Below are 14,607 nucleotides of genomic sequence, written 5' to 3'. Positions count from 1 at the left end.
AGTAATCTTAAATTTCCACCAAATCATTTTGCACATATTATAATTGATCTGGTAGGTAGGGATGCCCAATATATGCCATTAAAAAGTAAAGAAAATGCAAACAGAGAATGGATGAAGGAAAAGAAGATAGCATTTCTAATCTTTAGCATTAGCTACACTTAAAAAATGAACCTCTACCTACGCATCTTGGAATGACGAGTAAATAGAAAAGCCCAAGATTTTAAGTTTCTATAACTCCCACAAGTACAGCAAGGATGATACTCTTTCGCTCCAAGCAATCCAAAGATAAGGTTGGTCTTAGATTTCTCACAGTATGTAACATGCGGGCCCATAAAACATACATGGGCTGGTTGTGTTATTGTCCCGACATCCATCTGTTTTTGAATTCTACAAGTCGATCCACTTCTTAAAGATTGGAACCATTAGGGTTAATTGCAAAAGTTTCAAGAGAAGCTACTTTCTTTCAGGATCAGAATTTTGGAGGATTCAATTTTGAGTAAACGGACTCTTTCAATTAAACATTTGGAAGCCTATAAGTTTAATAACATCAATTATAGCTTATAATATATATTAACACTTTTATATGCGCATCTAGGAGATTCAGTTGCTGCAGTACATGACCTCCAGACTTCCAAGATCAAGTGAAATTTAACAGGCATGCACACAGTAAAATGGCATCAAGCATGATGTTAAGATTAGCTATGCAGGATTTGCATACATCTGGTGCCAAAGTTCATACACCAAATCTAAAAGCACAGTGATTTTTTTTTTAATCTGCCATGGCAAACAGAGTGAATATTAATAATGATTATTTAGAGCAATAGCAGCATGGAACAATCCAATTTTGAATAAGATGACAGTAAGAAAACCCATGAGACGAGTCTCTGAATAGCTTGTCAATAGTCATTCAAGCCATATGGATACAGGAAACGAATAAACTACCAAAATAGAATATATTATATCATCAGAACAAACTAAAATATAGAAGAGGAAGATCAGGGAAGAAACATGCCTACAGCGTAGCAAGATGCAGCAACAAGAAAACTGCATTTGAACATTTCAGATTGCTTGAAGCTTAACTTGCCACTGTAAGGAGATCCTAGGCAGTAACCTGGCTTCAAGGTAAATGTACACGAAGAAGCCTCATGGATCTGAGAATTATATCCAACCTCTCAAGCAACCGAAAAAAAAAACCCTTTTCTAATTTGAGTGTCACTCAGACTACTGATACGCTTTTGCATTATTGTTGGGAGCTACCTCAACGAAAAGGCAGATGAGAAAGCTTCTTTCCATCAATAGCAGAAATTCACTCAGGCCAAGTATCTGAATACGTTGGGGTTGTCCTTGTCTCTCTCCAGATAGTCTCTGGTGATCAGATCTTCTATTCTTTTCTTTATTGCCTTGAAGTCAGGCTGCACATAAGGAATCAAGTTTCACCTTCAGAAAACTGTCATGAACTCCACATGCATGTTTTATACAATTAAAATTGATTTAGTGAATCCATATGTCAATACAAAAGGTACAGTTAAGAATGAAGGATCATAATCATGAGAACACATTCCAACATTGTGAAAGAACTTCTGTAGTAATGAAATTCATACCATACTCTTTAAGAGAGAGAGAGAGAGAGAGAGATCTAAAAAGGTCAGCAAAAAAAAAAAAAAAAAAAAACAGTACCTTAAACATACGATTAAGCTGCTCAACACATTCCATCACTAATTGCTGATGACCCAATACTTTACGACTCTTCATTATGCGAACTATGGAGGCATCAATTGCATATCTTCTATCTTTATCAACATCTTCAATTACCTTCTTCTTCTCATCCACTGGTGGTAGAGGTATCTGCAGGTAATACAAGCCATCTCAACTCAAGCAATAAAGTAAGGCAAATGAAATAAACAGCAGCAACGAAACAACATCAACTTCACCTTAATCCTTCTCATTTTATCAGCAAATTTGGAATTGAACTCAAAATAGTCAGTTGGGGAAATTGTTTTGGTATTTGGCTCTTTGTTAAGGATTTTGTATTTAGCACAGGAAAGCGAATGAAGTAATCTGATTACATCGTCATCCGTCAAGTTCAATTGTGACATTATCTCAGAATAACTCAATCTATCAGAAGCATTAAAAAGCAGCAATGCTGAGGCCTGTAAACCAGAAAGGCATGTAAGAACATTCTATATCGATCAGATATTTATATGAGAGAACAAAGGATTTGAAAGAGACCTGGTAAGTTGTCACAATCAGCTCCATGGTTTTAGGTTCAAACTTTCCATTGATATTGCAGGTACCCAGTGAATATATCCATGTAAGCTTCCGATGTTTAGTTTTGGTCTGATAAAATTCTTTGAAAACCTCTACGCATTTAACCTATATATCATCCATCACAACAATAAAGTCATCATTGAAAGCCTTATCTCGATGGGGCAAGAACAAAAAATTCCGTCATATTGTACTATAAAATCCCTATCAAAATAAGGTTAGTCATTGGTACCGACATCAACAAACCAAAAGCGTGACCCACTTAATTATGATATTTGGGACAGAAAAAACAAAAAGAAAAATGAAAAACGTATTATGTTTCTTACCATCTCAGCAGGAAGATTTAGATCAAAGGATTTGTAACTTGGCCAGAATCCAGTAGTTAGAACAGTAACCGTCAAGTCAATTCCAGGGTTTGCCTGAGAATTACTGTTAAGATACTCTTCAAAGCTTGATTGATTTTCTCTTGCAAGTGTTAAATCTGTAACCTTTAAAAAAATTATAAAAAAACCCTCAGAAAGCACATCTATAATCATAAGGCACTAATGCAACATTATTAAATCAACTGACCATGCCCTCCATCTTCGAGGTGAACTGCCCACCACATTGCTGCTTCAGCTTTGTTAAGATACTCCTCTCATGGTCATCATTAGCACTTTTGTCAAATAGCAGCCTTCGTGCAAGCTTTTTCCTGCAAATATTTTATAATGGAATTATTAACAAAATGAAGTACAATGGAAGTAAGAACAGCAATTAAAACTGAAGTACCTATTGACCAGTTTGTAAACATAAGATGATAGGCTAGGCAAGAACCCTCACCTATAAAATTCAGCAAAAAGGTCTTTGTCACTAATATATGCTAGTAACTTCACAACCTGAGAAACAATTATAAATTCATTAATAATAAGATGCAGTCTCAAAAGTCAACAGGCCTTAGCCATTAAAACTAGGAAGAGTATCCAGTGATAGAAAGGGAAGAAGTTACCTTCTCAAGTGTCTCCTCAATAGCTTCATCACTCAGTTTCTCACTTCCGCCTTTTTTAAGAATATTATCACAAAATGTAGCCAGAAGTTCAGCACTTGAGCTTCCTCCAACACCCTTGTTACAGAAAACTTCAAAGGCTTCTTTTAATGCCTGTCAAGAGTGGAAAGTGTTAGATACTGGTCATGAAAATGTAGCTTGGACAACAATCTATTTTCAGATTCAACCTTATGAAAAAGGGAATGATTCTGGAAGCAGTCATTCACATATGCCAAGTACTTGTCATGCAGCTCAATAACTTTTCTCACAAAAACCTGAAGATCAAAATAAAAAACTTCAGTAAATGTAACATTCAACTAATTTATCTGATGCAGGTAGCATATAAGACAAGGGATCTACCTGCTCTTGCAAACCAACCACATCTTTTTTCTCTGCCTGTAGAAAACATATCATTAGCCTGATGATGATATACAAGAGTATGAAAGATACGTAAATGGCTAGAAGATGATGAACAAACTGTGCATCCATCTTATTCACAATTTGCCACTAAAATATGGCTACTACAGAGCAGAATATCAACCAATCAAGCATAAAATAAGAAGATGAGAAGACGCTATAATCTGATAACAGAGTATATAAATCTGCATGAAATTTCAAATGCTACTAGTTGACTGATCATTCTTTTCCTTTGAGAGAGAGAAGGGGTGGCAAACGCACCAGCACTATAACCCCTTTGCTAAGCAGAGGGGTGACCAGGCAAGCTCCAGTTCACACAAGACAACAGATTATTACAAAGGGTCTTCAGTGAGACTGAAAACAATCTGCTTCAGCAGGGTCTGCAGATCCTTCAGCAGGGTCTGCAGATCCCCCAAAAACTTAGCAGCACAAATCGAGTGCTGATGTGCAGATTGAACAGCAATATCTAATAATACAAACATATTCTCTGTTTATATTTAAAAAGAGTACCTTTAAACATTTTTGCACACCATATTTCCTCCAGGTATTACTTAGCCTATTTATTCAACATTATGGAATTAGTAAATTACCAGACTAAATGGAATGAGTACAAGAGCATTCCATGAAGGAAAGTAGGTCTCGATGTTTGGGATTGAGGATCTAATGATAATATGAATACAGAACGATTAGATAAAAGGTTTCCAAAGGTTTCCATGTGGCCCAATGACAGTCAGCAGACCAGGAATTTTAACCAGAAGTAAGTCAGAAGCATGAAATTTATATCTAAATAAATGAATGATGAATATGGATGATGGTTTCTTATAGACAAGAGGATGAAAGGTAATAACCAAAAAAATGTGTAACAGATAAACATTATAAAACCCTCATCACCAAAGGAGCCTATGAATCATAACATACATTGAAATCAGTATCCTCTTCATGTAGTTACATCATACCATTGAAAGCTGAGAGAACTCTAATATTTCATTGCCAATCTGAATCATATCTGCTCCATAGCGTAAGTGTTTAAGGGAAAAAAATGGACATCAAACCAACCCCAAACTCCTGACATAAAAAAAATAACCATCTAAAGAGCATGTGCATAAGGATTTATTTAGATATGAAAGAAATTTATTCTGATCACGTCTCATCTAATGACAAAAACAAGTCCAGGAGATTGATTTCTAACCAAAACAACATCTTTGTCTCCTTTGGCAAATGGTTCTCTTAAAAGCATTCACAAGCTAACCGCAATCTACTTTAAAGAGATGTATGCCACCTCCTATAAAAGTATTCACTACCAATAGAATTAAACACAAAACTAACCTATTTTGATACCTAACCCAGCTGCCAAATACATATTATCAGATCCTGTCCAACACCCTCCATGGAATGGCCAAGATATACAAGAGAAACTCCCATCCATGACAAGCTTCAACAAGCCTCAAGTCTAGAGTAAGTGTCTCTAATAAGCCATCAAATCCTCCGTTGAATCAAATAAATTCAGCTTGCTTCTGTTATTTAACACAGGATTAACAAATAACTCATCTTGATTTCTTGATGAGTTCCACTGATGACAGGGATTTGTCTTCAGAGTATTAAATTGTAGATCTCCTTTCCTATCCTCCCAAGGTAGATCCATCCAACCGGAAAATTAGTCCATTAAGAGCCCCATTGCACACTTACTATTTGAGTTAGTAAGCCAAAATGCAACATGTGACCTATAATTAATGGAGAAGTTATTTGTTGTTTCTTCTGTGTCTTTGCAAAAACACTTGTCAAAGAATCAATTTTGCATGGTTATGAATTCAAGTCATTGACATATATCGGCCACACAACTTCGACAGAAATATTCTGTCCTAGCAGTTCGTTGCATTCCACATGCCAATGGATTGATCTCAAAGATTTGCAGCTCTAGATCCATATCAGAACAAATTGGGGCAAAGAAACAGGAATACGTCATAGTTGCTACATGCAAGTTTATTTTGACAAAGATTAGCAAGCTGTCCCAAATCTTTGATGTAACCTGCGGACAGTACCTATAGATTTTAGAGCTGAAGGAGGACTTTTGAATTCTTCAAAGTTTAAGAATTTCAGAGATCTGGTATTAACTGCAGAATGAAAAAGATATTGAAAATTCCCACAATCCATCAGCAACGAAGTATTCATTTGTGACTCTGGTAACAATAGTCCTAGTATTTTTATGGGTTAAATTAGCCTCCACTCTCCAAGACTAATTTTCTACAATATCCTAGTATGTGATCTCTGTATAAGACACTGTAATGCAATGCAATGTTTGCATAAGCACATTCTGATAATTTCTAGAACATTAAAAAAAAGTTTGATTTGAGAACAAAAGACTTGGTACAGTGAGAAATGGATTTAATGGAACAATTTTCACCTTCTTATTGCTTGCAGCATCTTCTGCTTGTTTGACCAAGGCTGTGCCTTCAGCAGTAACATGCTGAATCAATGAAAATTTTATCCACCAAATGAGTGAAACAAGGTCAGATAAGCTCCCGATTAAATAGTTGATGGGCATATTGAGGAAGTTTCCTAACCTGTTTAAAAATATGAGAAACAGGGTCCAGGCCACGAGGAATTCTGCAGAACAGCCTATACATTCTTGATAAATCGTCCACCTTATTAGCATATAATGACAAGAAATATTGGTCATCAGATTACAGTTAAACACTCTGGCTTCATTCTGAAGAACTGAAGTATATGTGTCCTAAGCATATACCTTGTCATCCCGAAGCAAGGCATGGCATCCAGAGTGTTCCTTTTCAAGAAGTTGGCTTGCATATACGAAGAGTAGCTCATGTTGCACTTTCTACCAACATAGTAAGAAAGACAACCGAAACAAGTTAAATGTAAGAATTCAACTAACTTTAATGTAATACATCATTCCAGTTCTGAAAACCAAGATGTATAAGTAGACACAACGCATCAGTGTAAGACCAATTATCAAAGGTTTGAAATTATAATGATCCATCACAAGTTATAAGCAAAACATGAACAAACCTCCAACAACTTTTGTTCACTGCTTGAATGCAAGTAATGGGAAACTCTATCTTTCTCCCGTTTTAAGCATTCCTCAGCCTACAAATAGCCAGAAAATCTCGACAATTATGCTCAAATACAAATCTTGTGTATTTGTTCAAGCAATTTTCAGAAAATATACCTTTAACATGTAATCTGGACATGAATCCTCTAAAATCCAGTTTGAAGCCTTCCGAGAATAATATGCAGCAGTGTCCTTGAGCATGGCTGCTTCAAAGTCATTTTCATAACATTCCATGCTCCCTAACCCAATTTCAACAAAAATATCAAGGACATTCTTCAACAAGGCTCTATCTATCTGCTCCCCTTCACGCTCTTGATCAATCTGTTAAAGAAGTAAAGTTGATGAGACTAACATAATAAAAATCAGAGATCCAGTTCATGCTGAGAAATACTGTATCCACATACCAAAGAGATCACAGCATCTCTCACTTTAGCATTAATGTCACTATAGACCTGAAATCCAAAAACAATACCAGTCAAAAGTGATTCCAAGAAGCATGAGAACCTTCCAGAACTCAATCACAGAAGGCTTGACAAAGTAAAAAAATTGGGCATGGATATCTATAGTCTATACACAGATTGTATGCCTAATTCAAGAGGTATCTGCAATTTGATCTTTGAACACAAAAACTATGATAAAAAGCTAGGACAATAGTGTACCAGATTGCGGAAGCAAGTTAGTCCAACTTCATTAAGCGCAGGAAGTGACCTCCGAGCAATGAAATAACGATCAAGATAGTGAAAAAAACGCGAAAGCCATCTAACCATAACTTTGTGATTTGACCATCTTTTCACAAGTTCCCTCAGCATAAATTCATCATGCTTCTCTCTCAAAGATGGCAATACCTGAGTTAGAACAGAAAAGTTGATTGTGAGAGGATCACACATCGAACATGCTATTATATATAATCATAGATTGTCGATTTCCATTAAAAAAAGAGCTAACCAATGAGCCTTAGAAATGGGCAAAGGACTGCCTATAAAAGTTACAGGAAATAGCAATCAGAGTTCTATACAATCCTAATTTTTATGATTTAAAGACTAATTTGCCAATGCATTCATGAACGACCAGCAATTCACCTTTATCGGAAAGGAATAGCCCTTCATTGGTATGATACAGCCACAAACTAAAACATATATATGTAGCAAATGGAGAAACTGAGCAAATTACCTAAATTATTACAAATCTCTCAAAAAAAATACAAATGGTCAGATACTAAATTATCCAGTATTTTAACAACCATTTGTAAAGTATCATGCTGGCCTGGCATTGGTACAGTATGCTCCGTGCAGTGCTTGGCACGTCTTTTTTTTCCAGTGCAATGTCAATGCCATACGTCTGGCATGATATCTATGGTGCCGTATCGAGTGTGCTGACTGGCATTTGAGACCCTCATTCTAATTATTTCCCATGCATGATTCAGATGTGTGAAGCTGCAAGCCATTCAAAAGCATTTTCTTCAAATTTGTCTTACATCATGTTCTCCTAGCATCAACATGTTGCTATGATTTAAGCTTTAAAAAGCAATTGCAGAAATATGAATTCTCTCAATAGTCCTGAACCTTTCCGATATAAAGAACACTATGCATTAGGGGAAAAATTGCATCACATATGTAAAAAGATTGTAGTGGTAATCAAGCCGGTAAAACTCATTTTAACTTTCAATATCATTTAAGTTTTTTCACATACTTCACATACAACACAAATTCATAAAATATGAAAAACTAGCCACATCATATTTAAAAAATTGCAAATTTTCATAAAAATTATAGTCATCCATACATTAATATGCTCCCATATGAAAACTAAAATGAATTAATCATAATCCTGCTTTTCCTCCAATGGAAGTAACCTTGTTAACACAAATACACCAAATATTTTCCAAGGCTTGGTTGAACTGTATTATCAAAAGAAATTAAGATATAATGTAGCGTTAAGATATAATGTAGCAAATAAGTTTTGCTAATGACATTAGACTGATGCACTACAATTCACATCATAAACCAAAAGAACAAGTTATTAGTCATGCTGCTACCAAATTATTCTTGAAACACAACCTGCACATTGTATACTAGAATGAAACAAAACATGTACAGATACAATATTATCAAAACAAACAAATAAAGATTAAAAACAAAATCTGTTGCATGCTTTGTTTTAAACATGCTCATAATCAGTTAATCACATTAGAATGCACAAACTGGTTAAAGAGAACATAAAAGTGTGTTACTGTTCCCCAAATTCCATGCTAGCAATGCAAAAATAAAAAAGAAAAAGAACAGGTGAAAGAAAAAGAAAAGCAGATCACTCAGGTGTTGGAATAAAAATTGAGTATAACTTATGGGCTTTGAAAAATTAAAACAAAAAAAAACAACGAAGATAATTGAATGATCTAGAAGAATGATTCCACGTGCTTGGTGGTTCCCTAAGATTATGAAATTCAATCAATGAAAACATTCTAAAATCTTCAATCCTCAGTTGACGAGTTTAAAAAGATGGTGTTCTTTCCCAAAGCAAGCCATAATAAAGAATGTTGAAAAAGTACTTGGGTGCAACAGAAACCTGAAAACAGCAGCTATTATAACTGCATATACTTTTCTGCTATGCAGGATTCCAATGTCTTAGTAAGAATTTAAGATCCTTATCTCTATTTCGAGATTCAATTCTCAACCTAATAATTCATATTGAATTACAATTTAAGGTTTCTGTTTAAGTTTGCATGGACTTAAATTATATGCCCAGTATCATGAATTGAGCAAGTTTGCTTACATTATCATTTTAAATAAATCCTTGACCAAGAAGTGATTCTAGAAAAACCACTCATATAACCTAGCCTCTTTATTTAACTTATATTTGGCACAACCCTGCACAAGAGTGGTAATACCTACTTAACTATCTACTAAAAGCTTTATGGCAACTTTTAAAACAATGAAACCTTCAATGCAACCTTAGTACCATGACATCCTCTGCCTCCTCTCATATATAAACAACATCATTTTCCCTTCCTCTCATCCCCCCCCCCCCCACCTCTTCTCATTTTCAAGCTATAGATATCCTTAAGTTGTCACCAAGTCCATCATCCAAAACAAACAACAAGATTTATCTTTCTTAAAGTAGTGAAGCAATCTAGATGGATCCATCTAACCTAATTGGAATGAATCTTAAAAATGATGGAAGCCTTTACATTCATGCATCATAAAATTCAAATTTTTAAGCCTAACGAGTTCACTATTTCTTACAAAACTAAGCAAATATAAATTCCCCAATCTTATTTTCCGTAAGTTCATTTTAGAAGCCGTTCCAATCAAGATTTTAAAATATCAATATTTTGGTTTTTCCGGTATGCCAACAATACCAAGACGACCAAGATATCAGATTTCCTCAGCCATTGACGCTAGACCATTTAAAATGAGACCAAAATTTTAAGAGGTTCACAAGTATTATGTCTGAGACCCGAGGAAGCATGATATAGAGAAATTAACCAACATGGTAAAAAACACACTTAACTTTCATTCATTATTACATTAACTTCAATTAAATGACTTAAAATATATCTAAATGATTTCTTTCCATTCTTGCTTTCCTTCTTCTCTTCCCTCCCTCCAAGCCCTTGTCCTCCATCATCTTCATTAACATTGCCAAGATGATCTTCCCCTTTCATTCTTTGATAGCTCCTCTTTGATTTGCCATCGCCATCATGGGCATCATCTTCCAACTCCATCTCCCAATAACTTCCCCAAGTTCTTGTGAAGCTCAACCATGGCAGATCTAGTATTCATTATTGTCATCATCATAGACCCATAGTCATCCACAGGCTCCATCCTTCCCAATCTTAACAATAAGCCTTCTCCCTCCATTCCTATCTAGCTATAGTGATTGAGCTCAACCCCTCGCAACCCAATTAAAACTTCTATGTTTAGAAAGTAACAATGGTTAGAAGATATTGGCTATTACAGTGATATCACATCAACTAGTAAATCAGGAAAGATCAGTTTCTATTTATTGAAATAACATAGAGTGATACCAGAAAATTATAGTACTTGTGGGTTCCCCATACCATTACTCAGTGTTATTGGCATCAGTGGTGCAATGAAGCCGAGTCAAGTAGCTAGAGACTCGAGCTCGAAACTCAACTCAAGATCGATCGAGCTTTAATATTCAAGCTCGAACTCGACTCAGCAATACTCGAGATCTACTCGACTTGACTCGAATATCAACCAAGCCATACTCAAGCTTGAGTTCGAGCTCAAATTTAAGCCTTGATCATAATTTAAAAATATGGTTAAAACAAAATATAATATTATATTATATTTAAAATATTAAACAAATAATACATTATAAATAAAATAATAATATTATTAAATATATACACACACACACACACACGCACGATTAGGCTCGCGACGGCTCGAGCCAAATATTTTGCTACTTGAGCTTGACTCAAGTCGAACCGAGTTAAGCTTGGACCTGAGTTGAGCTCGAGTAGCTCACAAGCTGCCCGGCTCATTTGCACCCCTAATTGGCACTTTAAATCTTGGATATTTTGACATATCAAGCACTTGGACACTTCAAAACACTACTTGACACTACCATCAAATCATAATGCCATTGTCATTATGTGTACTTTTTGGGACAATTCTATGTAAGTTATCAAGTTAGCAACCAATTATCAAATATTATGAACTTAAGAAACATTGCCCATTATTCATTATGTGCATATATGAATACAAATTTACACACCCATATATAATACAGACATCTTGTCTTATTTTTTGAAGATCTCGACATTAGATTCTTCCAGATACTTGGTCAACTGATAGTTGATGGTCATGTCCCATGTCAGCAGAGATTTTGATCAAGACGAAAAAGCTTCCAATCATAAAATTAGCTAATCTTACTGAAAGTGGGATGGGCTTTCCCAATTCTTTTCCAATTTAAAATGAAAAAACGTAACATTTACTAGTTCGATAGGTTGTGACCAAAGCAATTTACACCAGCATGTTCTACGTAAAGTTTGTATACTAACTCCTCGCATAATGCTTTTCTAACACAACCATGATATGTCACACCGGTTGGTATTGGTGCATACCGTACCGTACCATTACTAAACCGATACATAGTACAGGATGAATATTAAGTGCTAGTATGCCAAATCGACCCCTATATCAGGCATTATCAACAATATACTGGGATGGTAACGGTATGGGGTCCAATACCAAGATGCCGAACCTTGAGCACAACTATGTGTGGCCATTTATAGCTTAAAGTATAAAATAACAACCAAAAAAGCCAGGCCAGTGGGAGCATCAGGTATCAACACCAGATAAGACACAATCAACTACAACTAAGAATAATGTAGCCTAGACGGGCTTAACCTTACATATGGGCATAAGTTAACGTTGTAAACGTTAGTAGTTAGACCATCAAAAGCAAAGAAAAATACAGCTTGCTTCATATTAGAAATCAAATATTAAATTCCAATCAAAAGATCTCAGAAATTCTGGTTTTTAAATGTAAAGTCCAGAAGCATTTATTCATGGCTCATTCATAACTTACCTGATCAAAAAGCAAGAGAGAGAGAGAGAGAGAGAGAGAGAATAACAAGTCATTGTTCCTATAAATGCTGAGCCTTATATAGACATGCACATGAAAAAGAAAAAAAATTGTCCTAACCGTCAAATTGATATACTCCTCGAATGACTCCCGGTATTTGTCATACAGCTGCTGCGAGTAGTCATGCGGAGGTTTCTGAGTGCACATATTGTAGATGGTTCTGGTCCAATAATTAAGGCAACAAACGCATTGAAAACAAAATAACAGTACAAACTAACAAAAAAACCTCCAAGCAGCATCAATAAAAGCAGAGAGGAAGGATACGTGTAGAGCATCATATAGTCCTCGGAGCTGAATTGCGTCTCGGGGATCCCTTCTAAGATGTTCTTCAACTTTGTTATACCCTTCTGCATGAAATCCCATCCCTGCTCCAAATCTATAGTCTTTCTTTCATGCATCGACATACTTTCCCACCACGAGCCCTCCTTCCCGGAGCCGAACCCTACACAGCTGAGAGAACCCCAATAATCCAGTTACAGTAAGATATAATCGATTCTCAGATCTAAATCAACCCTAGGGCACCATCAAGGAGCCCGAAATCTAACCCTAACCCTAATTCCGAGCATTGATTCGAGCGAAAACATGAAAACAACCCCAAAATATCGGTCCAGACACCGAATTCCAAGTATGCCCGAACAAGGAATTGATACCAAAAGGACAAAAAGAAATTGAGAGCAGAATGAATACAAATTCAAGGCACGTACCTGATTTTGGAGGTGGCAGAAAGAAGTAGATGGATTGGATGCGCACCCGGCGACGCAGAACCCTCACTCCAACCCTAGAAATCGGAGGGGGCGGAGGAGAGAGGACGAGAGGGGGGCGCACGGTCGGCGCTGGTGGCGATCGAGAAAAGGGGGATATTTGGAAGAATAAGCTCTAATCTGTGTCTCACAAGGTCGGGAAAAAGGAAAATTATTAGGGGTAAATCGTCATTTTGAGAATTTTGGTATACTCTGATCTGTGTCTCTCAAGGTGGTCTGATCCGGACTGTGCGATTTAGAATGGAGACTTTGATGACTGGGACAACTTGGGTCCGCTGACTAGGCGGTCAAGATTGAAGGAACATGTATGTGGCCCCAAACGATATCTACTTGACATCACCGTCCTCTTTTTTTTTTTACTCCTTTGCATGAAGGAGGCTCAGCCTAAAATAAAGTTATGGCTTAGATGTATTACAAGAACGAGTGTCTGCATCCAAAACAAGGAGGTGAATCTTTGTTAGCATCCCCAACCTGCAAAGATTTTGTTTACACGGTAGTTTATGCTACAGTAATATTTAGAGAAAAGTTTTATTTTGGATGGAGAAAATATTAGACACTTCGATCTCGAACCAGACCGATCTTCCTGGTCTCGGTATGAACCGAGGTGGACAACCTCGGCCCCAGCCGAGGAGCCGACTAACCAAAGAGCCAATCGACACGTGCTGATAAAGACTGATAGTTCCGGCAATCCACAGCTATAGCAGCATTGCAGTCAGCGCATGGTCAAGGTCGTACGCTGCTCACGCGGAACGATGGCCCTACCGTAAATGTACAACTGACCACTGTCACACATTGTATCGACCCAGATAATGACAAAACCGACCACCCTATATAAAAGGTTGGTCCGGGGGGCCCTCACATGAGCACATATTATGCCACAAAGCTCTCATCCTGAAAATCTCTACTCTGCCGAAATTTCTTCCTTTCATTATTGTTTTTCTATTTTGACTTAGGCATTGGAGGGTCTTCCACCAAAAACTTTTCAGCAAGTGGACTTTTTGTAGGCCATCCTCAGAAGAGTTCAACCCCCGACATCTCGGTTCCTGCCGATCTCAAAGTTAGTCAAGCTATGCTCCGACCTCAGTAAAGAATTCGGCAGCAACAAATTGGCACTAAAAGGAGGACCCCTAGCTATATCAGGGACCAAATGAATGTAGGAATCGCCATCATGAGGTCATGAGGAGCTCGCGGTATATCTCATGCTTCGCAACGCCATGCTGGCCTCACGAGGATTCCTGCAGAGCCCATAACATGTTTTGCTGGAGCAACCCCTGCATCGGTGAACAATGAGCAATTTAACTTGTTCATTCAATAGGTGTAGATGCTAACCACAGTGGTTCAAGGCTTGTAGCAAGTGGCAGCACAGTCGGAACCAGCCCGATCGGAAGCCAGTCAACCTAGCTATCATTCTTAGTTTCCGGTGCACCATATGCGCTTGGTCAGTCATCGATGCACCATATGCG

At 36.9% G+C, this 14,607-nt stretch overlaps 1 protein-coding gene across 2 annotated transcripts; it reads right to left on the bottom strand.

Moving 5' to 3' along the window:
- Nucleotides 1-829: 829 nt before the first annotated feature.
- Nucleotides 830-13,367, bottom strand: LOC103716050 (cullin-1-like). Of its 2 annotated transcripts, none has more exons than XM_008803899.6 (20): nt 13,088-13,367; nt 12,648-12,833; nt 12,444-12,543; nt 7,430-7,615; nt 7,175-7,222; nt 6,888-7,091; nt 6,728-6,805; nt 6,447-6,536; nt 6,265-6,345; nt 6,105-6,167; nt 3,647-3,682; nt 3,475-3,561; nt 3,251-3,400; nt 3,085-3,140; nt 2,836-2,956; nt 2,592-2,753; nt 2,230-2,373; nt 1,932-2,150; nt 1,678-1,845; nt 830-1,412 (listed from the first exon to the last, which is right to left on the bottom strand). In XM_008803899.6, exons 2-20 carry the CDS (start codon nt 12,785-12,787, stop codon nt 1,311-1,313), a joined length of 2,235 nt encoding a protein of 744 aa, XP_008802121.1. In that variant the 5' UTR covers nt 12,788-12,833; nt 13,088-13,367; the 3' UTR covers nt 830-1,310. The 2 variants fall into 2 exon arrangements, with proteins under 2 accessions (XP_008802121.1, XP_017700425.1); XM_017844936.5 differs by having other exon boundaries at nt 12,648-12,825; nt 13,088-13,275.
- Between the last annotated feature and the right edge of the window lie 1,240 nt (nt 13,368-14,607).

This window comes from Phoenix dactylifera, chromosome 8, assembly GCF_051530095.1.
Source record: "Phoenix dactylifera cultivar Ajwa chromosome 8, Ajwa_hap1_PhDact_Kaust_v1.1, whole genome shotgun sequence".
In the NCBI taxonomy this organism is placed as follows: Eukaryota; Viridiplantae; Streptophyta; class Magnoliopsida; order Arecales; family Arecaceae; genus Phoenix; species Phoenix dactylifera.
Note: the sequence above shows the minus strand (reverse complement) of the source record. Positions and strands in the feature narration are given on the sequence as shown.

What these genes read in the sequence shown, in the direction of transcription:
- LOC103716050 (XM_008803899.6), bottom strand. Translation starts at nt 12,787, where the DNA reads ATGTCGATGCATGAAAGAAAGACTATAGATTTGGAGCAGGGATGGGAT. An exon ending in GAGATGCTGTGATCTCTTTG is followed by an intron (nt 7,092 to 7,174) that starts GTATGTGGATAC and finishes CTTCTTTAACAG; the next exon opens with ATTGATCAAGAGCGTGAAGG. An exon ending in CTTTTTGCTGAATTTTATAG is followed by an intron (nt 2,957 to 3,084) that starts GTGAGGGTTCTT and finishes AAATATTTGCAG; the next exon opens with GAAAAAGCTTGCACGAAGGC.